Here is a 24,969-nt window from a genome sequence, read left to right on the forward strand (position 1 = left end):
CTCAGAAATAAAGAAAAGTGAAATGATGAGACTTTATAATATTTTATCATTTTTTATTTTTATATCTAAATATTCTAAGTTAAGTACTCAGGTTTCGGGCTAGCCCATCGGGTTAGTCGAGTCGACCCTATCGGGTGTCGGACTATTCGGTTACGGATTAATCGGGTTGTAACTTTTATCGGGTTGAAAATATTCAACCCTAACCCTCTCGGGTGGCGGGTTAATCGGGCCAGCCCACGGGTTTCGGGCTAGATTGACATCCATACTCGTAGTAGGATCTCGCGATCTCTCTCATCCCTTCCATCTCTCTCTCTCTAGATTCTCTCTGTTTCTCTCGACCTACAAATTTTGTCCCCTTGCAATTGCTTGAAAAAATAAATGCGAAGACAATTTGAGTTAATTAGTCAAGGGAGCGTTTACTTTGATAATTTGTTTTGATAGATAAAAATTGTAAGGTTTATTCCATATTTTTATTGGATTGAAATTTTGGATTTCTCAACTTTTTTGATTATTTTTATTATTTAAGCAAATTTTGTTTAATTTTTGTTCCATCAAAATGATAAAATTAAAGTAATTTTATCTATTTATTACTCCCTCCGTCCTATTGGGCTTGTCCCATTTGGTTTCGGCACGATTATTAAGGAGAGTATTAGTAGTGTTAAGTGTGTAGATAAAGTAGGACAGAGAAAGAGACACAAGGTAATAAAGTAGGAGAGAGAAAATGATAAATTGATAAAGTATAAGTGTTATTTATAAAAATGGGACAAGATCAATGGGACAAACAAAAAAGGAATATGGGACAAGATCAATGGGATGGAGGGAGTATATGAAAACACAGTTTGTGGTAAAATTGTAATTAAAGAATTAATCAAAGGGTGTTTATAAAACTCAACAAATCACATAAGTATATTTTATCTCTCCTCTCTTTCATCATACGTATTCTTCAATCTTCTATTTTCTCTCTCTCTCTCTCTCTCTCTCTCTCTCTCTCTCTCTCTCTTTCTCTCATATTCTCTTTTTCATATTTTGATGATTTTTTTTAAAAATCAAATTTTATTTATATATCTTAAATTAAAGATGAATGCAAGATCTTTGATTTGGTATCAAATATTTATTCAACTCATTTATTAGTATTCTAATAAATTCAAATAATATAATTTATTTTCCTACTTATCAATTGAAGCTTTTCTAATAAGATGACATAGGTAATGAGCTAACTTAGAAAAAATTAATTTTATGCAAGATTAGCTTATCTTTTAAAACTATATATTGTGATGTGAAAACTCTTTTTTTATTGTTTCTTCGTTTCTTTTAATTTGAATGATGTGTTTATTCCTATAATTCACGGATTCGCCGGAAATCAACCCCGTGCAGTATCCGATTCGCGCGGGGGGCGGGTGCGGGCGCGATTCGCGTGGGATTCGCACGGGATAGGCCACCTGGCGAATCCCCCCAAAAAAAAAAAAAAAAAAAAATCGGATTCGCGTGTCGGGTGCGCCAATCTCACGAATCCGGCTGTGGCGAGGGAGATATAGAGGAAGGAGGGGATGTTTCCGGCGAGCGACGGTGGTGCGGTGGCTTCGGCCGCTGTTGTGCTGTTCCGGTCGGACAAAGGGAGGAGACGGATGGGCGGTGCTAGATATCTGGAAAGGAGGGGAGGCGGCTGGGCGCGCCTCTGTCGAAGCAGGGGCAGCGGCGGTGGCTTCAGGAAAGGACCACAGAGAGGTGAGAGTGACGCCGGGCAGGAGAGAGAGGTGGCTGGCGGCGATTGTCGCCGGAAAAGGGAGGACGCCGCGACTAGGGCGCAGTGAGGAAAGGACAGAGAGGATGGTGAGGAGAGATAAGGGGGGGCGTGAGTTGTGTGTGTGTGTTGTGGTGTGAGTGAGTTTTAACTTTTAAATTAGGGTAAAAAGGAAAATTGGGCTTGGGCTTGGGCTTGGGCTTCTAATTAATTAATTGCTTTGGGCCTTTAACAAATTTTAATTCTTTAAATGGTCATATATAATAACAATATATATATATATATATATATATATATATATATATATATATAACACGGATGTATCCCTCACGAATCGCACCCTACCATTTTTGAAAAATCCGTATCCCCGCACTGGAATCGTATCGCTCCCGCACCCGCCCCCCGCACCTATGCAATCTAGGTTTATTCTATAATTTTAAGGAAGAAAATAAAGTTTTCCATCAAATAGATGGAAAATTAAAAATGATACTTTCCAAAATTATAAAATAAAATTACGGATCTTTACTGAGTAATTGATGTAAATTATTTTATTTTTTAAGAAAAAATAATTTACATTTACTTATATTCTAACTATATTTAATATTTATTTTTTATTTATTTGATACATCATTTAATTTATTTATTTTTGATAAATTAACATGATTAAATAAAGAAATTTAAAGGCCGCGTCACAAGGGCTCGAACCCAAGACCTTCGGTTTTAGACATTAACCCCTAATCGCTTAACCGATACACACGCTACATCGTTTAATTTTGATGCAAAACTATGTTCGTCGTGCATCGCACGGGCGAATGTACTAGTTATGGATAAAAATACAGAATCATCCATTTGATCAATTATGCAAAATAAATATCACGTAGTTACGCGCTTGAATTTTATTGGTCAACTGAAGTGTAGGTGATCAATTGATGAACACAACAATACAACATATATAAGAAACAAAAAATCTCTCTCTCTCAAAACTCTCGATCACTATATAATTCCTGTACTTGACTTACAAATTAAATTTGGCTACTTGCTTGAAAAAAAAATGCATAGATAAGTTGACTTAGTTATTTTAATTCAAGGCGGCTATCCATTAATTATTGCAGTGTATGGTATGCTCTCATCTGCAACTTTGTCAAGTGTAAATATAAAAGTTTAAAAACAAGACTTGAGATGTTTATTGGTCAAGTGTATATATGTGTGGTGAAACGAGAAACCAATACCTAAACTAGAAAGCAGTAAACGATACCGGATTTACGTGGTTCGGTCCAGAAGACCTACGTCCACGGGGGTTTTCCACTATAATCGAATCGAGAGAGTTACATTTTACAAGAGGTGAATGAATAATGACTATCCCCCCTAATCTATGCCTCAAGGCCCTATTTATAAGCATGAACATAAACTTAAGGCATTTGGGCCCATTAGACCCCTAAAGCCCATTAGCCCAATGAAACAAGCCCAAGCCCCGTTATTCTAATCTACATCTTGAAATTGAGCCATCAGAGCTGGAAAGCGGAGCCGAGCTGAGCCAAGCTGAGAGTCAGGGCAATCCTGTACCAAATATCAGAAATAACCACGATAACAATAATAACTAGAAATATTCCCGTTATGTTTAGCACAACGCTGGTGCATATTTCAGTCCCCATCAATGTGAATTGACGAACATAACAAGAGTCGGAAAAAAAAAAATGTTGTCCCCGTGATTAGAGTTATTTTCTTCATTAAATATTCTTATTAAAACAATTAATATAGTTATGGATGTAACAAAACAAGAAAGGAAAAAAGAATTTAATTTTGACTTTGTTAAAATTATGGTTCGATTATTAAAATGTGGAGGAGAAGAAGATTTGATTTTATCAAATATATGATCGGATATTAGAAGAAAGAGAGAAGAAGGATTAAAAGCTTGAAAACTTGGTAAGTTTAGGAATTTTGGTTAAATTTTTTAACTAGCACACAAACTTTGGTATATATTGCGTCGTTTTACACTAAAAATATCCGGCGGTCAGCCGGTATGGCCGCATTGCGCAGACAGCGGTAAGCAAGATCGTCTCCCAATGGATCGGCGAGAATTCTCCTAAAATTCAACCTGCAAAGTAACTCGACAAACGAAATTTATAGAAAAAATATGAAAATACTATATAAATAAATAAAATTCAAAAGAATTGCAATGGTTATAATCCTAAAGAATAAATAGAAAATTCAACAATTAATAAAAAATTCCAGCAATCAATTAAGTCCACCCTAACTTAATTATTCTAATCATTGATGCAAATATAACTTTAAATCATGCAAGCAAACCAGTTATAACCACCGAAGACGCTTCTGACGTAATCTTATTTCTCCTTAATTGGAGTATATATTAATGAGAGAAAAAAACTATAAACTCTATTTAAAATAGACCGTGCCAAAAGAAAAGACAAAATGAAACTCTACTTAGCAATAAATAAATACAAAATCATATATAAAATGCTTTTGGGGTTTCTTTTATGTATTTTAGACAAAAATTCTCAACTGTTTCCTTTCTTCGCTTTCAATCTCATCGACGAGCAAAGGATTGTTCTTTCTGCAATCGATTTGATTTATAGAAGAGAATATATTTCAGCCATGGTGTGTTTCACAATATTTTTTTGAATGCTATGAAGAAATACACATTTGCATTCTACGTGTTCGATGAAATGCGTAATAATAAGTTCAAATAAATCACTTTGAAATTACAAATGTATCACATGAGATCTAAACTCATTATTCCAATTACTTTGAACAAATTAATACAAAATACATATGTGAAACTTAAGCACACGAATATCTAGAAATATTACATACAAATTCATGAATAAAGTGATGCGTTCATAAAATCAAATTAAACGGGCATGCATGCAATCTCTTAAACAGAAAATTTTAATTAGTACTAAAGCCAAAAACTACATGATGCAACAGGCTGAAGTAGCAACTGCTATGGCTCCGACGCTTACTACAGCGCTTCCAAGAGAGACTGCCGTATTTATTGAGTCAAGAGTTTGCGCAATTTTCACAATTTTATCCTGAATTTATTCATACACAAAAAAATTAGCAGAAGAGAAGACAAATGTATGCCTATAATAAAATATTATTGATCCTCCTTATTAGAAAATGCAGAAGACAAATACATGTCAATACTGTTGATAATCAATACTATACATTTACATGTGCACATATAATCACAATTATAATCACAGTTTATTGAAAAATAATAGTAACAAATTAGACCATATATAAGAATCGAGTTTGGTTGAAATAATTAAAATCATCTTTAGCTTATAAAATAAGAATCATTTTCAACTCTTTTTTTTTTTTGGTATTGAATCATTTTCAACTCTTAAGTTGTGAATAATTTCGGCGATATATGTGTTTGTGTTTAAATCCAGAATTTATCAGTTTTTAATTTATTATAACTAATCAAAAATACCCTCTTAACAGTGTGGTGATTAGTTCGAGCCCCATGGAGTGTGAATACAATTATTATGAATTCATCATTTTTCATAATGCTATAGGAGTATAATCTAATTAGAGGAGGTTACGACGAAGTTTACCCTTTTACGTTGACGCTGATGCTTTGATTGCTGTCCTGCAACATTTGAGATCGATTCGACTGTTTTGAGTTGTGTTTGAGAGTACACCTTTTGAGATCGATTTGACTTTTCTGATCGTAGTTGACCCTTTTTCTTGACGGCCTGCAATAATTAATACCAAGGATCAAAATTTATCATTATATGTGTTATATACTCCCTCTATAGTCTATATTACTCCCTCCATCCGATTTATAATGACATACTTTTTTTTTAGTCTGTCTCATCGATAATGACCTATTTCATAAAGGAAATCATATTTTTTCATAAAAAGTTGTGGGCTTCGCCACTTTATATCACTCTTCTTCTTAATAACTGTGCCAAAAAACAATGAATCATAATCAATGGGACGGAGGGAGCTCGTATTTAACATGGTCATTTTTTATATTTTGGATTGTCTCATTACAAATGATCAATTTTTAAAAAAGAAACTCATTCATCTAATAAAAAGTTGTGGGCTCCACTACTTTTTAGCACTTTTATCCTTTAATCACTCTTTTTTCTTAATTAATAACCGTGCTAAAAAAAATAAGTGGTCATACATAATGGAACGAAGTGAGTATTAAATTAGGAGTAGGTCTAAATGAAAACCCTTGTTTAAAATGAGAATACAAAATCATTCTCAATATTTGGATTTTTTTTTTTTTAGAAACTCAATCTACCGATCGATCTTGAAGAATTATATATGATGGATGCATCTTGATAAATGAATGCAACACACTTAGATTCGAAGCCTAGAGTGAGTATATATTTTTTTTTTCGAGTCCTCATTATGAATATAATCAATTTATACGTTTAATGCAATGTTTTAATATTTTCACAATAAATGCCATCTATGAAACTATATATCAATTTATATTATCTATCTATACAAAACTAATGAACTATCACAACAGACCATCCTCTTCTTAGGCACATTGTAATCACTTGAGCAAACCATGCATCCTTTTCTTAACTTGGCACATTATAATAGAAAGGTATCACGTATAAATGATTGAACTTTTTAAATTTTGCACACCAATTTCAAAATTTATATTAAAATTATTCAATTATTATTTTTTATTTTACTATTTCACTCATTTTTCGGTTAAACTTAATGTTTAAGTGATCGCCGAAAATAATGTTATCTTGCCTATTTTTCTCTCTGCAAACTGACGTTGTTTTAATAATCAATAGATTTGGATATGGATTTAAGACAAATTGAATATATAAATAAAAACTTGGGTGAGATGTCTTGAATATATATATATATATATATATATATAGGGTGCGGTTATTCAATAAACCACCCTTATTTTAAGAATTACGAACCAGCAAAAATGCATGAATTTTATGTATAACTCGCATGAATAAACTGTATAAAGGTATGCAGGGACGGAGCCAGGGGGGGGCTAGAGCCCCCCCCAAATTTTGATTTTTTTTTTTTAATTATATATATATATATATATAAAGAAACGAAAATTAGAAGAGGGGAAGGGATTAATCTGACGGTGGTGGGCTGAAAGTGGCAATTTTGGTTGGCAATTTGTTTGATTATTTTAGTGGGAATGGGATGGGTTTTAATTTCGCATGGGATGAGTTTTATTTTAGTGGGTTGTGATCATAATTTGTTTGATTATTTTAGTGGGTTTTAATTTATATCTTTTGGTTCAGTGGGTTTATTAATTTTGATTAATTTAATTTCCTATCTTTGATTATTTTATTAATTTCTCAAACAGAAACAACTACTTCACCAAGTATTTATTCTTAGGTTATTTGTAATGTATTGAACTTTTTTAGCTATGTTATTTCAAATGTACTAGAACTATATTATCTATGAAAATGTTGTTTATTATTATTATTATTATTATTATTATTATAAAAATGTCTAAAATGTACTGAATGTCCCCAATTTTTTTTTTCGGGGGCGAAAATGTACTAGAACTATATTATCTATGAAAATGTTGTTTATTATTATTATTATTATTATAAAAATGTCTAAAATGTACTGAATGTCCCCAAAAAAAATTTTCGGGGGCTACCGCCCCCGAACCCCCATCAAAGTTCAGCCCCCCCCCCCCAATAAAATTCCTGGCTCCGTCCCTGAAGGTATGAATATCAAAAAAATAATTTTTTGCTACCTTTGGGATTCGAACTCATGGCCATGAATATATCCAACAAGGTGATGAATCAACCGTAGATCTTGATGATCTAAGGGCTGAAAATGGTTCTTAATTTATATTTTAATAAGCGTTCTTATTTTAGTCTTCCCCTATATATATATATATATATATATATATATATGTGTGTGTGTGTGTGTGTTAATAGGCAAAAATGCCCACTTCCTTAAGTTTTTTTGTAAAAATGCCTTAAGTTATCATACAAAGCATTCTATGCCCTAATTATTTGAAGTGTCTATTTTACCCTTTGATGTTGATGGGTTTGCTTGGTTTTTTGTGAAAGTCTTACACATTTAACCGATTTGACAACAATCGGTCATAAAAGTCAACGATTTAACAACTATCGGTCAAGAGTACATATGATCGGTGGGTGGCTAGATCATGTGTCCGGCCGGTCGGACACATGATTTTATCGGTCAGACACATGATCCGACCGATAAAATCATGTGTCCGGCCAGTGAAATTATGTATTTGCCCGGTCGGACACATATTTTCACCGGCCGGACACTTGATTTTATCGGTCGGACACATGATATGGGTGGCGGATCATGTGTCCGACCGATAAAATCAAGTGTCCGGCCAGTAAAATCATGCCGGACACATGATCTAGCCGCTCACCGGTCATATGTACTCTTGACAGATAGCTGTCAAATCGTTGACTTTTATGACCGATGACTGTCAAATCGGTCAAATGTGTAAGACTTTCACAAAAAACCATGCAAACCCATCAAATCAAAGGGCATTTAAAGAATAGGGCATAGAATGCTTTGTATAATAAGAGAGAGCATTTTTACAAAAAAAGATAAGGAAGTGGGCATTTTAAATTTTTACTCTATATATCCGAGTTCAAACTTATAAATATTTGGTGACTCATTTATGATTTTAATTATTGGTTTTTAATTTAAATCCTAATATATATAAAATATAGTGTATGACAATGACATATCTTCACCATTAAAATGATCTCACGTGCACAGCTCCCTTCTTTAGTATATAGATGTTTACCTTCCTGTCCATGAGGTTAGCATTGTCCCATTTGTCCACTTCATCTTCATCTTCCTCTTCTTCATCATCTTCATCTTCCTCTTCCTCTTCATCTTCCTCTTCTTCATCATTTTCATCGTCCTCCTCATCCTTTTCGTCAGTTTCGGCTCTATCCTCCTCCTCATTTTCTCTGGCTTCATCTTTCTCCTCCTCCCCCTCCTCATAATTATTATCTTCTCCAACACCATTTTCTTCGTCATCTTCGGCTCCATCCTCCTCTTCCTTATCTTCTTTGGCTTCATCTTCATCCTCATCATAATTATTATCTTCTTCGACTCCCTTCTCCTCCTCCTCTTCCAATTCTTCTTCGAACGTCATAACTTGAGTCATTGTGCTCGTCAGCTTCTGATCGTCGACATCTTCAGCGTCCTGGTCAAAGCACACAAAAAAACCATAATAAATATATATATATATATAGGGTAGCGCTATTTAATAAACTGCCCCTAGTCTATAAAATAAGACTTAATTTTGAACGTAGATTATATCCTAATCAACAGTTGTGATCAAATTTTTGGTAGATTTCATAATTCATTAAATTTTGCATAATATTCATGTTGTATTGTGGCGGAAGGGTATTTTTGACATACACGGTTAATGTCACGACCAGACCTAATTAAGGATAATTAAGCCGGGGAAATCGTGACTAATGGAGGGAGATTAGAAGCGGGGTAGAAAGGGGATAATCAAACAAGGAAGGATCGCATTTCATCATTTAACAAAAGGGATATTTATAATATAACAGAAGTTTAGTTGTATAAACTCAAATAACTAGTAAGTTCAGATATCTCTGACTTAGCCAAATAAACATAAAACTTCTGAGTACGCAGCGGAATATGATTCTGATTACATGTATGAAGACATGTAACCCTAGAGTTCATTAATACATAATAAGACAAAAGAATCCTGCTCGTCACTTCATCACCATCTGCAGCTGCTCAACCTGCACATTTAGAAATATATGCAGGGCTTGAGTACAAAAGTACTCAGTGGGCACGTATGCCTAAGTATAAAATACATGCTTCAAAACTGTAAATTGTCATGCCATAATTAAACAGTACAGCAAGGGAGTTTTTCGCTAAAAGGCCCAAGCTTTCTAAATTCATTTGTGATTCTTAAAGTTCGACTGCAGTCTAAGTTCTGTAATCTATCATATCTGGAACTGTGTGCCGGAGAGGTGGCCACCTCTCACGGACACTTGACCGGCCAACCCGCTAGATGACTCACGGTCACTGGTGTACACTAGCCCTGGCAGGATAGCTATCAACTGCTCAGGACCCGAATTCGATTGCATAATAACTGGCAAAGCCACATCAGATAGATATCATACTGAAATTTAAACATTTTATGGCAAGACAATATTTGAAATAACTTCAATTAATTTAATCATGAAATAACTTGCTTGAACGTAACATTTAAACTCATTTGATATATATGAAAGTAATGCCCACCTGTTAGAAACTTTTTGTGGTACAGTAGCTCCTTGACTGATTATTAATCTCGTGCTTGACCTTTATTACGAGAATATAAATAAGATATTGCTCGAGTAAAATCCTCAAATAATGAGAATACAGAATTAATTATGCATGATCTTTATGCATGATTTATTACTCCGAGATGATATTAGAGAATTACTACTATTAATCCTCACTATCGGATCAAATAAATACCAACTAGGTTTCATCTTGCGTGGTTGAGTAATTAACTAAAATAATCCGTTCGCTTCAGGTGTTCTAATCCGCCAATTAAATAAACCCCATTCCTCGTAGTCAATAGAAAATAAATAATAATTCAACTTATTCGCTTTATAACCTCATAATTAATCGGGCTTAATAAATAGGAACAAGTAATGTTATAAGATTAAATAATTAAAAGGCTCAACATAAGGCAGCCTAATAATTAATTAAACAAATATGGCTTGATTTAAATAAATCGTGGCATTCCAATAATTAAATTGAAAAGTTTAGTTGGAGTAATTCATGGACTCAAGTAAAAAAAAAAAATTTAGGGCCCAGTTGAATAAATAACCAAAGCCTAAAGAAAATAATTAGGAGGCCCAATCGGAATAAAATAACAAAGCCCAATGAATTAATTAAATTAGGCCCAATGAATTAAACTAAAGCCCAAGCAAAATAATTGAATTAGGCCCAATTATAATAAATACAACAAGGCCCAAAAATAAATAATTATGAAGCCCAAAAAAAATAAAGGCCCAAATTTTCGGCCGAACTCAAGCCCACTGTAATTTAAAATAAAATCGGCCCACTGAAACGAAGCCCAAATAAGGAGTCCAACATAATTAAATAAACTCCGACCCAATGTAATGGCCCAATTATTAAAATAAATAAAGTCCAACTCAATTAAATGAAGCCCATACAAATCAAAACAACAATTAAATCAAAGCCCATATAAATAAAATCGGAGGCCCAATCAGTAATTAAAATCGGCCATTTAAATAAAATCAGAAGCCCAATATTAATAAATAAGCCAGCCCAACTCAAGCCCACTAAAAATAAATCAACAAGGCCCAAAGAATTAAATAATTAAGCCCAATTAAAATAATTAAGCCCAACTTTAATATAAATGAAAGAAGCCCAATTTTAAAAAAAAATAGAAGCCCATCTCCACAACACTTTCGGTTCTCTCTCTCATTCCCAAATCAGTCGCCTCTCTCCCCTCTCTCAAGCATCAGTCGAGCACTCCTTCTTCCCCAAACCAGTCGATGCTTCTCTTTTTTTTCTTAGACCAGTCGATCGGCCCCTCCTCCTTCGGTAAAATCTGGTCGGCTTCGATCTCTCTCCCTCACGCTGAAGTTCCGCCGCCGCCTTGTGAAGGCCGGCGAGCGGCGCTGCTTCACCTGGAGTCGTCGCCGGCTGGAGTTGCTGCTGCTCGTCCGGAGGTCAGCGCCTGCTGGAGGAGCGCTGCCGCCGCCCGCTGCTTAAGCCTTCCAGCGCCGCCGTGCTGTCACTGATTTCCGCCGAGCCCCGACACCGCTGCTGCTACTGGAAGGCCGGCGTCGCCGTTGCTATCGTTGTTCCCGGCGTTGCTCCGATTTCTGGAGTCGGTCAGCTTCTTCCCCTCTAGTTGGTTAACGCCGTAGCTGTCGCCTTCAAGTCTCGCTAGCACCTTTGCCGCCGCCGCCGGGTTCTAGAATCGGCGAGATCTCCGTGCTCTCCTCACTGTGTTCGTCCGGCAGGTAGCAAGCCAGAGGCTTGCCACCGCCAAGGACAGTCGCCCTCCTCTTTCTCCGGCAGTTAGGCTCGGCAGTTGCTTGGGCAGTCGGCCCATTTTCCCAAAGCTAAGTTCGATTCTCTGCTATTGTATTTCGATTCATGTTGCTACATGATGGGAGTTCTCATGGCTTTGGTTCTATGTACAGTGGTAATATCTCAATGTATGAATCATACTATTTCTGTTGAAGGCCATAAATTATGTACGCATATGTGATTTGCTGCCCCTCTGTAATATACTTCAACCTATATTTCTGAACTTCTAATACATGATGCGTGGGGTGAAATGTATATGAAGATAGTGAACTGAGATAGCATAAAATACCTTGAGGTATAGGTGTTGGTTGGCTGCTGTGGGTGGATTGTGTTGGTTGGCTGCTGTGGGTGGATTAAATGGGAGGATTCTGAAATAAATGATATAAATCATACTTGTTTCTTTCAATAAATGCAGGTTGCAAATGTAAGAAGATGAGGGATAAATGCCAAGGTTTACCTTAGAGCTTATGGCAGTGTATCAATGTTCTTTCTTACTCTTGGATCTTTGGGTATTATCTGCACTGGAATGGCTGGAACAAATTTGCGTTGTTGCTTTTGTAATTGCAGGTGAATAATGAAGGAAGGTGGATGAATGAAAACCAAATCTCACCTTGGAGTTTCTGGCAGCAGCTTAGACTATTTACTTCCCTTGGTTTGCTGGTGATTAAGGGAGTGTTTTGGCTGAACTTGTAGGCTAGGAAGGCAAAGGGGCGATGGAGTGCACTTGAGTGATGAGTGGTAGGAAAAATGATGAGTGATGGGGGAAAGTGATTGGGAAAGAGTGAATGGTTGGGGTGAAAAATGAGTTGTCAAAGATTGATGGAAATAAAAGAAAAAAATAATAGAGAAGAATTAATGATGTATTTTCTATGTCTCGGTGATTCCGTAACTAAAATAAAATACTGGCTTCGATTCTGCTTGATACTGTATTTACATAAATCTCGATTTCGACATGTGATATTTCGCTAAAATCGATAAGTTATATAATGAATCAAAATTAAATCCGTAGATTTAATTCGTTCGTTGTTCTAATATATAAATTAAATCCGCAGATTTAATTAATACACGAGTCGGAAATAATCCACAACTTGAGTAAAAATAAAATCTAATTCCATCTCGCTTAAATAAATAACGTGACTTTGCTAAGTCAGTTATAACTCTGAAATAATATCATTAACTGCTTTAACAATAAAAATTCAGGATCATAAGCTGAATTCATATCAGAATAATATCCGTTTTCATTCACTGATGAACAAAAATACACACTCATTACTGGATTTAAAATATATAAAAGAGCGGGTCACTACATACTACCCCTCTTAACAAAAATTTCGTCCCGAAATTTGCATATTTCTTCTAAAATAGTTCGGGGTATTTATCCTTCATTTTGTCTTCAAGCTCCCACGTGGCTTCCTCTTGTCCGTGGTGTCTCCATAAGACTTTCACTGATATGATTGCCTTATTCCTGAGTTGTTGTACTTTTCGATCTAGAATGGCCTCTGGTCTCTCTTCATAACTCAAGTCTGGGCAAAGGATCATCTCTTCTTGGTGGATTATGTGCTTTGGATCGAAAACGTATTTTCTGAGTTGTGATACGTGGAAAACATTGTGAACGTTTCCAAAACTTGGCGGTAATGCCAACCTATAGGCTACTGGGCCTATTCTTTCCAAAATCTCATAAGGTCCTACGAATCGGGGCCTAAGTTTTCCCTTGACACCAAACCTAGTTATCCCCTTGGTAGGAGATACCTTTAGGAAGACCTTGTCTCCTATTTCAAAACATAACTCAGTTCGACGTGCATCAGCGTAAGATTTCTGTCTATCTTGTGCCTCTTTTATTCGCCCTCTGATCTGGCGGACTATCTCAACCATTTCATTTACCATGTCTGGTCCTAAAACTTTTCTCTCACCCACTTCATCCCAATAAAGTGGTGATCTACATTTTCTTCCATACAATGCCTCATATGGTGCCATATCGATAGTCGCCTGGTAACTGTTATTATAGGCAAATTCAATCAACGGCAGCACTACTTCCCAACTTCCACCTCTATCTAACACCACTGTTCTCAACATATCTTCGAGGGTCTGAATTGTCCTTTCAGACTGCCCATCTGTCTGCGGGTGGAAGGCGGTGCTGAAATTTAACCTCGTGCCTAACTCCTTCTGTAAGCTCATCCAAAATCTAGAAGTAAATTTTGAGTCTCGGTCTGAAGTGATCGACACTGGTACACCGTGTAAGCGTACAATCTCTCGAACATACAACTGAGCTAGCTTGTCTGACCCATGTGTGATCGGTATTGGTATAAAATGAGCACATTTTGTGAGTCGATCCACTATTACCCAAATGGCAGTGTTTCCTCTCTTTGTTTTGGGCAAACTGGTCACAAAATCCATTGCGATGTGCTCCCACTTCCATTCTGGAATTTCCAACGGTTGTAGTTTTCCATATGGCCTTTGATGTAAGGCCTTCACCTGTTGGCATGCTAGGCATTTCTCCACAAATGACGCTATGTCTCTCTTCATTCCTTCCCACCAAAAGTGTTTCTTTAGGTCCTGATACATCTTAGTACTGCCTGGATGGGCAGTATAAGGGGTATCGTGAGCCTCACTCATGATTTTATCCTTAAGCTCATCATCGTGGGGGATGCATATTCTTCCTTCAAAGAGGATAACATTATCTGATGCTTCTTGATAATTCTTGACGCCTCCTTTTCTTACTGCTTCCCGTAGTTTTTCCATCTTCCCGTCTTTTCTTTGTGCTTCTACGATCATCTTCCTCAAGTTAGGTACTGTTGCCACAACGCTTGCTATCGTCCCTGGTGGTTTAACCACTTCTATGCTCATTTTGCTAAATTCCCTTATGAGCACCGTCTCTCGAGTGATGAGAGCTCCCAATTTAGATTGGGTCTTACGACTTAATGCATCAGCCACTACGTTGGCCTTGCCTGGGTGGTAGTTAATACCGCAGTCATAGTCTTTCACTAGTTCGAGCCATCTCCTCTGTCTCATATTGAGGTCCTTTTGCTCGAAAAAGTATTTCAGGCTTTTATGATCTGTGAATATTTCACACCTAACTCCATATAGGTGGTGCCTCCAAATCTTCAGCGCATGCACTACTGCAGCTAACTCCAGATCATGAGTCGGGTAATTCAGTTCATGTGGCCTAAGCTGTCGTGACGCATATGCTATCACTCTTCCTTCTTGCATCAGCACGCAACCAAGTCCATTTTTGGACGCGTCTGTGTAGATCATGTATTCCTTATCAGCTGTTGGGACGGCTAACACTGGTGCTGTAGTTAACTTCTTCTTAAGTTCTTGGAAGCTCTTCTCGCACTCCTCTGTCCAAGAAAATTTTATTCCCTTCCTGAGTAGTTGCGTCATTGGCCTTGCAATTTTGGAAAATCCTTCCATAAACCTCCGATAGTAACCTGCCAATCCTAAGAAACTTCTTATTTCATTAGGGTTAGTAGGCGATTTCCATTCGCGCACCGCTTGCACTTTTTCAGGGTCCACTTTAATCCCTTCTGATGACACAATATGTCCTAAAAATGTGACTTCGCTGAGCCAAAACTCGCACTTGCTGAATTTGGCGTAAAGGCGCTCCGTCCTCAACGTTTCTAAGACAATTCTCAGATGTTCCTCATGGTCTTTCTCGTTCTTCGAGTAGATCAGGATGTCATCTATGAATACCAAGACAAATTTGTCTAAATACGGATGGAACACTCGATTCATGAGGTCCATGAACACGGCTGGCGCATTAGTTAGCCCGAATGGCACAACTACAAATTCGTAGTGGCCATACCTAGTTCGAAATGCCGTCTTAGGTACGTCTTCTGGTCGAATCTTCAGCTGGTGATAACCAGACCGCAAATCAATCTTTGAGAACACGCTTGCTCCCTTGAGCTGGTCGAAGAGGTCATCTATCCTTGGTAAAGGATATTTGTTCTTCAGTGTCACTTTGTTCAGTTCCCTATAGTCTATGCACATTCTCAATGTGCCATCCTTTTTCTTCACAAAAAGTACAGGTGCACCCCAAGGTGATACACTTGGCCTAATGAATCCAAGTTCCAGAAGTTCTTGCAGTTGTATTTTGAGTTCTTCCAACTCTTTAGGAGCCATCCGGTATGGTGCCTTCGAAATGGGAGCTGCCCCGGGCTCCAAATCAATGGTAAACTCAATTGGTCTGTCCGGTGGTGGCCCTGGCAGAATCTCTGGAAATACATCTGAAAAGTCCCGTACAATTGCTACATCTTCTATACTCTTTTCAGTACCCAGTTCTCCGTGCAAGTATACGAGGTAAGCTGGGTATCCCTTCTTCATCATTTTCGTTGCTTGTAGGGCAGAGATGATCATCTTTCTTCTTCCCATACTAATTCCGTGGAAATGTGACGGCTCCCTTCCTGGGGGTCGAAACGATATCCGTCTTTCGTTACAAAGGATGGTGGCATAGTTCTCAGCTAGCCAGTCCATTCCTAGGATTATGTCCACATCTCCCATCGGTATAACATAGGAGTTGTTTACTACAATCTTGTGTGACCCTATGTTCAGTTCTAGGTTCAAGCACACATGATCTACTGTCGTCATTCCTCCTATAGGTGATGATATACTCAACTCCTGGTCAGCTCTTTCCATTTTAAGTTTTAATGTATCAACACATGTACTTGAAATGAAAGTATGCGATGCGCCCGTATCAAATAGAAGTACAACAGGAGTATCGAGTAGCATGCCCATACCTGCCAGGTTTCCCTGGTTGTTCTCGGGCTGCTTCTGCCTCATAGCATAGGCTCTAGCATGACGAGGTTTTTCATGTTGTTTCTGTTGTCGCTGCTGTTGTTGGCGGGCCTGTTGCTGATACTGTTGTTGAGGTTGTGGTTGGTACTGTAGCTGTTGGTGCTGCTGTGGCTGCTGATACTGTGGTTGTTGCCTTGGGTATGGTTGGGGCAAAGCTTGAATTGCTCGAAGATGCGGAGCCTGGATAGGTGGGTTTGGCCTTGAACTCGTTCCATGTTGCTTATTCGGGCACCGGTTTGCATAGTGCCCTTTCTGGTTACAGATATAGCAACTATCACTGCCGGCCTTACAGATTCCCACATGATTTTTGTTACATTTGGGGCAATGTGGGGCCCTCTGTTGGTTATTTCCCATCTGTTTCGGTGCACTCTGACCTCCATAGCCCTGTGACTGGAAGACCCGTCCCTGCCATGGCCTCTTCTCGCTTTGGTTCGGGTTACTGTTGTCCCATCTCCTCTTCCCTTTGAAATTCTGATTATGATTTTGATCATGTAGAGGTGCTGGAGCAGGTACAGTTGCAAGTCTTTCTCCTGGCATGGCTGCCTCAATGTCTAACGCTCGGCTGAGCGACTCAGTGTAAGACAATCCTCCATGGCTTGCCAAGGCCATCCTAATCTCGTGCCTCAGACCGGCACAAAACTTTTCAGCCATCTTCTCATCTGTGTCCACTTGTTCCGGCGCATATCTAGACATATCGCAGAACATCCTGTCATATTGAGTTACCGACATCTTCCCTTGCTTTAGATTGTAAAATTCAGCTTCCTTCTTCTTGCGGTAGCTCTTGGGTATATACTTGTCATATATACCAGCTTTGAATTGTTCCCAGGTCAGGTTTTCTAACTGCTCTGCTGTCATCGTTTTCATCCGTGCTTCCCACCAGAAATCAGCTGACCCAGTCAACTGAAAGGACATACAAGTCAGACGTTCTTGGTCGGTGCAACGCAGGAAGTTGAAAATGCGTTCAATAGTGCGAACCCAAGTTTCAGCTTCTGCCGGGTCTCCTGTCCCGTTGAAAGTAGGTGGGTTCTGTCGCAAAAATAATTCTTCAATCCGTCGTTCTGGCTGAACAGGTGGTTGAACTATTTCGGGTTCTGGTTCTGGCACTGTTTCTGGGTCTCTTCTTTCATTTCGGGGAATCCTGCCCCCTCCTCTTGGTCGTCCTCGTTTTGGCGGCATTCTATTAGGTCAAAACATAAGTTGTCAGCGCATTAAAATGCAATAAGGACATACTATCATTTCTATAGTTACTCTTTAACTCATCGAGTTCTGCTCCTGTTAAAACTTAAGCGAACATATAAATAAAACATAGCGGAATGACTTGCCACGAAAGACCAATAAGGTCACCATATATAACATAGGGAAAATTGCCTCAATGAGGACTTTACATCATCATAAAAATCTAGGTTCAAAGATCTATGTAAGTACCACACATGATGAACTGGCTATCCAGCGAAGCCATTACAAAAAGTACTCAATCACAGAACGTCCCAAGGTTTCGCGTCTCCGTCCTAATATTAGTCAAAAGTCTATGCCGACACATGGCATACAAAAGCATCAGAACAATATATGTTTCTGGAATATTTAAATATCATCCTATTAGATATATATATAAACCGGTCTAAGAAGATCGGGTACAAGATCCCTGGGTCGGGGCATGGCTGTCTTCCTCTGGATCCTCTTCCGGATCTTCCTCTGGATCCTCTTCCGGATCTTCCTCTGGGTCCTCATCTGTTTCTCCGCCAGATGGGTGCGACTCACCCCTTCCTTCACCTGCTGCCTGGCCAATGATGGCTGAGCGAATCATCTTCAAGGTGACTCGAAGAGTTGGGCGGTCGTCCATGGCCGGGGCTTTTCCCTTATTGAGGAAATCAATGGTATCGGCTAAGACTCTGTCAACGTCGGCCATAGCGGCTGCTATCTCTGCCTTGCTCAACTGCCTCGATGACAATGGTGGCTCACAGACTAATGGCACTGAACCCGTGCCAGGTGGAAAATCTCTGTAGGCTTGAGGCCTAGAGGGGCCTGCCTCAGCGTCGTGCCTCCTGGGTTGTCTTAAGATAGGGGCTGCTGGTGGAGTCGGCTCCGGAAGTGGGTCCAGTAGTTCGTCGGGCGAAGGTATTCCGACTCGAGCAAGGTCTCCCGGACGTATATACGGCCCTCGAGGAGCATTTCCCCAACGAGTGAATTGTGCCTGGATCTCAGCAGTAAATCCAGAGAAGTCATAATGCAAGTCATAGGACCTGCCAGAACGAGTGATGTAGTGAGCGGAAATCATCCTCGTCCATCCCTGCCATTCTGATGGCAGCAAATCCATTAGCCGCTCCATTCCGTCATAGTCCGATATCCCATGGTCTCTTGCAGCGACCCAGTGTCGATGGAAGCCGGCCAAGAATTGGCCTAAGTCATCACCGTGGCATCGGCGATAAGTAAAATATGAGTTCCTGATAGCATCCGGACTAGCATCTCGACGCAACGGCCGTCGTCTGGTAAAGCGCATCCTCGCCATCTATACATGAAGGGCGCATAATCAAACTCACGAATATCAAAATAGGTGGCAAAAACAGTAAGGTTCAAACACATCTACAACAGTAAGGTAAAAATTCTGTTTGAGTCTCGAAATTCTAACCACGGTATTATAATCATAAGAGGACCGAGCCTAACACTAGACTCGAATATATAACTCGTGAAGTCTTAAATATGCTACAACTAGTACTAATTAGGGTTTTGAAAAGAATTAACTCCGTTATGTCGCAGTTTCCAAACTATGTAGGGTATTCTTATTACTATGAAAAGTGTTCCCACTATACTCTGATTAAGGCAATAGTTGATTCGGTATCCGCCTCGCGTGAATAATCCGAACGAAGATCTATGCCCGTGTCACTATCTCATGTGTGACACTTTTCTTTACTCCCCATTGTATTTTGTTTGTTGGTTTCTCGTCTGGTTCACTAATTTTGTAATTTACTCATCGCCTCAATTAACAGAGAAAAGCAAAAAAAATGTTCTTGCTAAATTCCTTCTATTGTTGTGTTCATAACAGTGATCATGCATCCTTAGCGCATCTAAGTTCATTGAGTAACATCTCCATAAAAAGGCATAAGTAAAATCAACATTTGCATCAAGGCGAAATATAAACTTCAACATTCAAAACTTTCTGTTGCATTCCTTTCTGTTGAGCATAGCGATGTGATGAAGTGTTGAGCTTTTGCCGACTGACTCTTTCATACTAGTGATCATACTAGAAAAATTTATTAACTCTAGGGTTCAGAGCAAATAAACTGCTCTGATACCACTCTGTCACGACCAGACCTAATTAAGGATAATTAAGCCGGGGAAATCGTGACTAATGGAGGGAGATTAGAAGCGGGGTAGAAAGGGGATAATCAAACAAGGAAGGATCGCATTTCATCATTTAACAAAAGGGATATTTATAATATAACAGAAGTTTAGTTGTATAAACTCAAATAACTAGTAAGTTCAGATATCTCTGACTTAGCCAAATAAACATAAAACTTCTGAGTACGCAGCGGAATATGATTCTGATTACATGTATGAAGACATGTAACCCTAGAGTTCATTAATACATAATAAGACAAAAGAATCCTGCTCGTCACTTCATCACCATCTGCAGCTGCTCAACCTGCACATTTAGAAATATATGCAGGGCTTGAGTACAAAAGTACTCAGTGGGCACGTATGCCTAAGTATAAAATACATGCTTCAAAACTGTAAATTGTCATGCCATAATTAAACAGTACAGCAAGGGAGTTTTTCGCTAAAAGGCCCAAGCTTTCTAAATTCATTTGTGATTCTTAAAGTTCGACTGCAGTCTAAGTTCTGTAATCTATCATATCTGGAACTGTGTGCCGGAGAGGTGGCCACCTCTCACGGACACTTGACCGGCCAACCCGCTAGATGACTCACGGTCACTGGTGTACACTAGCCCTGGCAGGATAGCTATCAACTGCTCAGGACCCGAATTCGATTGCATAATAACTGGCAAAGCCACATCAGATAGATATCATACTGAAATTTAAACATTTTATGGCAAGACAATATTTGAAATAACTTCAATTAATTTAATCATGAAATAACTTGCTTGAACGTAACATTTAAACTCATTTGATATATATGAAAGTAATGCCCACCTGTTAGAAACTTTTTGTGGTACAGTAGCTCCTTGACTGATTATTAATCTCGTGCTTGACCTTTATTACGAGAATATAAATAAGATATTGCTCGAGTAAAATCCTCAAATAATGAGAATACAGAATTAATTATGCATGATCTTTATGCATGATTTATTACTCCGAGATGATATTAGAGAATTACTACTATTAATCCTCACTATCGGATCAAATAAATACCAACTAGGTTTCATCTTGCGTGGTTGAGTAATTAACTAAAATAATCCGTTCGCTTCAGGTGTTCTAATCCGCCAATTAAATAAACCCCATTCCTCGTAGTCAATAGAAAATAAATAATACTTCAACTTATTCGCTTTATAACCTCATAATTAATCGGGCTTAATAAATAGGAACAAGTAATGTTATAAGATTAAATAATTAAAAGGCTCAACATAAGGCAGCCTAATAATTAATTAAACAAATATGGCTTTATTTAAATAAATCGTGGCATTCCAATAATTAAATTGAAAAGTTTAGTTGGAGTAATTCATGGACTCAAGTAAAAAAAAAAAAATTTAGGGCCCAGTTGAATAAATAACCAAAGCCTAAAGAAAATAATTAGGAGGCCCAATCGGAATAAAATAACAAAGCCCAATGAATTAATTAAATTAGGCCCAATGAATTAAACTAAAGCCCAAGCAAAATAATTGAATTAGGCCCAATTATAATAAATACAACAAGGCCCAAAAATAAATAATTATGAAGCCCAAAAAAATAAAGGCCCAAATTTTCGGCCGAACTCAAGCCCACTGTAATTTAAAATAAAATCGGCCCACTGAAACGAAGCCCAAATAAGGAGTCCAACATAATTAAATAAACTCCGACCCAATGTAATGGCCCAATTATTAAAATAAATAAAGTCCAACTCAATTAAATGAAGCCCATACAAATCAAAACAACAATTAAATCAAAGCCCATATAAATAAAATCGGAGGCCCAATCAGTAATTAAAATCGGCCATTTAAATAAAATCAGAAGCCCAATATTAATAAATAAGCCAGCCCAACTCAAGCCCACTAAAAATAAATCAACAAGGCCCAAAGAATTAAATAATTAAGCCCAATTAAAATAATTAAGCCCAACTTTAATATAAATGAAAGAAGCCCAATTTTAAAAAAAAATAGAAGCCCATCTCCACAACACTCTCGGTTCTCTCTCTCATTCCCAAATCAGTCGCCTCTCTCCCCTCTCTCAAGCATCAGTCGAGCACTCCTTCTTCCCCAAACCAGTCGATGCTTCTCTTTTTTTTCTTAGACCAGTCGATCGGCCCCTCCTCCTTCGGTAAAATCTGGTCGGCTTCGATCTCTCTCCCTCACGCTGAAGTTCCGCCGCCGCCTTGTGAAGGCCGGCGAGCGGCGCTGCTTCACCTGGAGTCGTCGCCGGCTGGAGTTGCTGCTGCTCGTCCGGAGGTCAGCGCCTGCTGGAGGAGCGCTGCCGCCGCCCGCTGCTTAAGCCTTCCAGCGCCGCCGTGCTGTCACTGATTTCCGCCGAGCCCCGACACCGCTGCTGCTACTGGAAGGCCGGCGTCGCCGTTGCTATCGTTGTTCCCGGCGTTGCTCCGATTTCTGGAGTCGGTCAGCTTCTTCCCCTCTAGTTGGTTAACGCCGTAGCTGTCGCCTTCAAGTCTCGCTAGCACCTTTGCCGCCGCCGCCGGGTTCTAGAATCGGCGAGATCTCCGTGCTCTCCTCACTGTGTTCGTCCGGCAGGTAGCAAGCCAGAGGCTGCCACCGCCAAGGACAGTCGCCCTCCTCTTTCTCCGGCAGTTAGGCTCGGCAGTTGCTTGGGCAGTCGGCCCATTTTCCCAAAGCTAAGTTCGATTCTCTGCTATTGTATTTCGATTCATGTTGCTACATGATGGGAGTTCTCATGGCTTTGGTTCTATGTACAGTGGTAATATCTCAATGTATGAATCATACTATTTCTGTTGAAGGCCATAAATTATGTACGCATATGTGATTTGCTGCCCCTCTGTAATTGTAGTAGCCCGCTATTTTAATTATGATTAAAACTAGTAAATGCAAATTTTTATAAATGAATCCAGTTTATGGTCCTGATTTTTTTTTTTTTATCAGAGACGGAGTTATTATTTTAGCTTTATACTTTTATAATGTATGAGAAAAACGTGACGAGAATTATTGAGCCATTCAATAATTATTATTTCCAAGTTATAACTGACTTAGCAAAGTCATGTTATTTATTAATCGAAAAACAGAAGCAGTTATATTTTATTAGTGCTACTAAAAGTCGAGGAATTATTCCGACTGCAACGCAGATTAAATCTACGGATTTAATTTAAGTTATATTACAGTTTATCAAGTTAGCAGGCAAGGAAAAAGATATCAAGCTAGATGATTTTTATTAGTAACTTCAATACTTTACAATCATCATTATTCTTTCCACTCCCTAATGTCTCCTACACTATCAACATACCATAGCATAATTTAGACCTCAAGCATGAAGCATGTATATACGTTGACCACATGAGTAACATCATAAGCCTCTTTCATACATAGCATAATCAATCAAGAAGACAACCAAATCAATTAGCAAAAGCAAAAGCTCTTCAATCACCAACTCCACTCCACCAACTCCACTCAATTATTCATTCCCTTTATACTATCAGCCACCACCCTTTGCTCCCCACCCAACAAATGCAATCAGCCAACAAATACAGTTTTCACTCTCAACTCATCTCATCCAAAAGAGAATCAAAGAATAGCCCAGCTCATTCAGCCGAAGCTCACAAGGTAAGGCTGGGCTTCAATGATTTCATTCCATTTGATTAGCACCTGCATTAACACAAGAATCATTCATTTCCTCTTTGCCAGGAACCTTAAGTTCAGTTACTCCAGTTCAACAAACAACAATATTTAACCAACAACACATTTCAAGGTATTGATTCTATTTCAAATACCATTCCAGTAAGCATTCATATTAAAGCATGAGCACGATCAGTTTCAGTTTTAATTATAGAAGACCTTATAGACATCTTGAACTTAGTAAACACCCAACTATGCGATTGAGCAAGTGACAGTCTTATGTAGTTTTAATCGAGCACAAATTGAGATGTAAGCAAAACAAAGAGAGATTACACCTCGTCCAGTTCACATTTACGAATCGTTTAAGTCGAAATGAGGGAGTTACTTAGCTTTAAAGGAGAGAAGGGCTGACTGCCCGATGATGACGACGACGGTCGGGACAGGGCAAACTCGCCCAATCTCATCAGAGCCCCGAACAGCAGCTGCCCGGCGACGAGCTGAGACCCGTGCGCAGCAGCAGCGGTCGCTCGCCGGATTCAGACAAGGAGTCGGCGGCGGCAAAGATTTCCAGGATTCAGGACTCGATTGGGTCGTCGCGTGAGAAATAGAAAAGAGATAGGGCGGCGTTAGGACCAGACGCGTCGGCAGCCGACGCAGGACGAAGTAAATGGCGGCTGAACGACTGGAGAGGAGGAGGCCGGAGCAGCGCCGCTCCCAGACGACAGCAGCCCGTCGGATTTCGGACGAGGATGCGGCCGCAGCAGCGACCTGGTATTTGACGATTAGGGCTCTGCGATGAAGAGGAAAGGGCGGCGCTGGAATAGACGCGTAGAAGAATGACGCCGGTGATAGCAGACGATGGCTGGACGGCCGGAGTAGGCGGGACCGACCGGATTTTGAGAGGAGCCGAGCGAACAGGCTGGAGAGGAAGGGGCTGGGCGGCGTCTGGTTCGAGTTTTTGAGAGAGGAGAGGGATCGTGAAGCTGAGAACGGCGGCCGACCGTCGGATTCACAGCAGGAGCAGCGGCGGAGCTCACGAGGCAGCCGTGAATCGAGAGAGAGAGATCGGCTTTGAAGAAGAAGGAAGAGCGGTCCCCTTGAGAATGAGAGAGAGATCGAGAGTTTAGAAAGTGAGAGATAGAGTGGGCTTGATTTGGGCCTTTTCATTTAATTCTTTGGGCTTGATTAATTTTAATTGTTTGGGCTTTCCTCTAATTTATGTGGGCCGAAATTTTGAGCTTATTTTTAATGAAATTGGGCTTCCAATTTTAATTGCTTGGGCTTTCATATTTAAATTCGAATTGGGCCAGTCTTTTATTTAATTGGCTCTTCTCATTATTTTTATTGGGCTTGAATTAATTTAAGGAATTGGGCTTTGTCTTTTAATTCTTTGGGCTGCTGTATCATATCA

General features: G+C 39.0%; 1 protein-coding gene across 2 annotated transcripts in view; it reads right to left on the reverse strand.

Moving 5' to 3' along the window:
• Positions 1-4,450: 4,450 nt before the first annotated feature.
• The window catches only part of LOC130991856 (nuclear polyadenylated RNA-binding protein 3-like), a 72,551-nt gene continuing 52,032 nt past the window's right edge, over positions 4,451-24,969 (reverse strand). For both annotated transcript variants that reach the window (XM_057916273.1, XM_057916272.1), the window contains exons 3-5: positions 8,520-8,927; positions 5,320-5,460; positions 4,451-4,791 (exon numbers count right to left, since the gene is read on the reverse strand). In XM_057916273.1, coding sequence (XP_057772256.1) covers positions 4,672-4,791; positions 5,320-5,460; positions 8,520-8,927 — 669 coding nt within the window. In that variant the 3' untranslated portion in view covers positions 4,451-4,671. The remainder of the gene's footprint in view (positions 4,792-5,319; positions 5,461-8,519; positions 8,928-24,969) is intronic.

This window comes from Salvia miltiorrhiza, chromosome 7 (genome assembly GCF_028751815.1).
Source record: "Salvia miltiorrhiza cultivar Shanhuang (shh) chromosome 7, IMPLAD_Smil_shh, whole genome shotgun sequence".
Classification (NCBI taxonomy): domain Eukaryota; kingdom Viridiplantae; phylum Streptophyta; class Magnoliopsida; order Lamiales; family Lamiaceae; genus Salvia; species Salvia miltiorrhiza.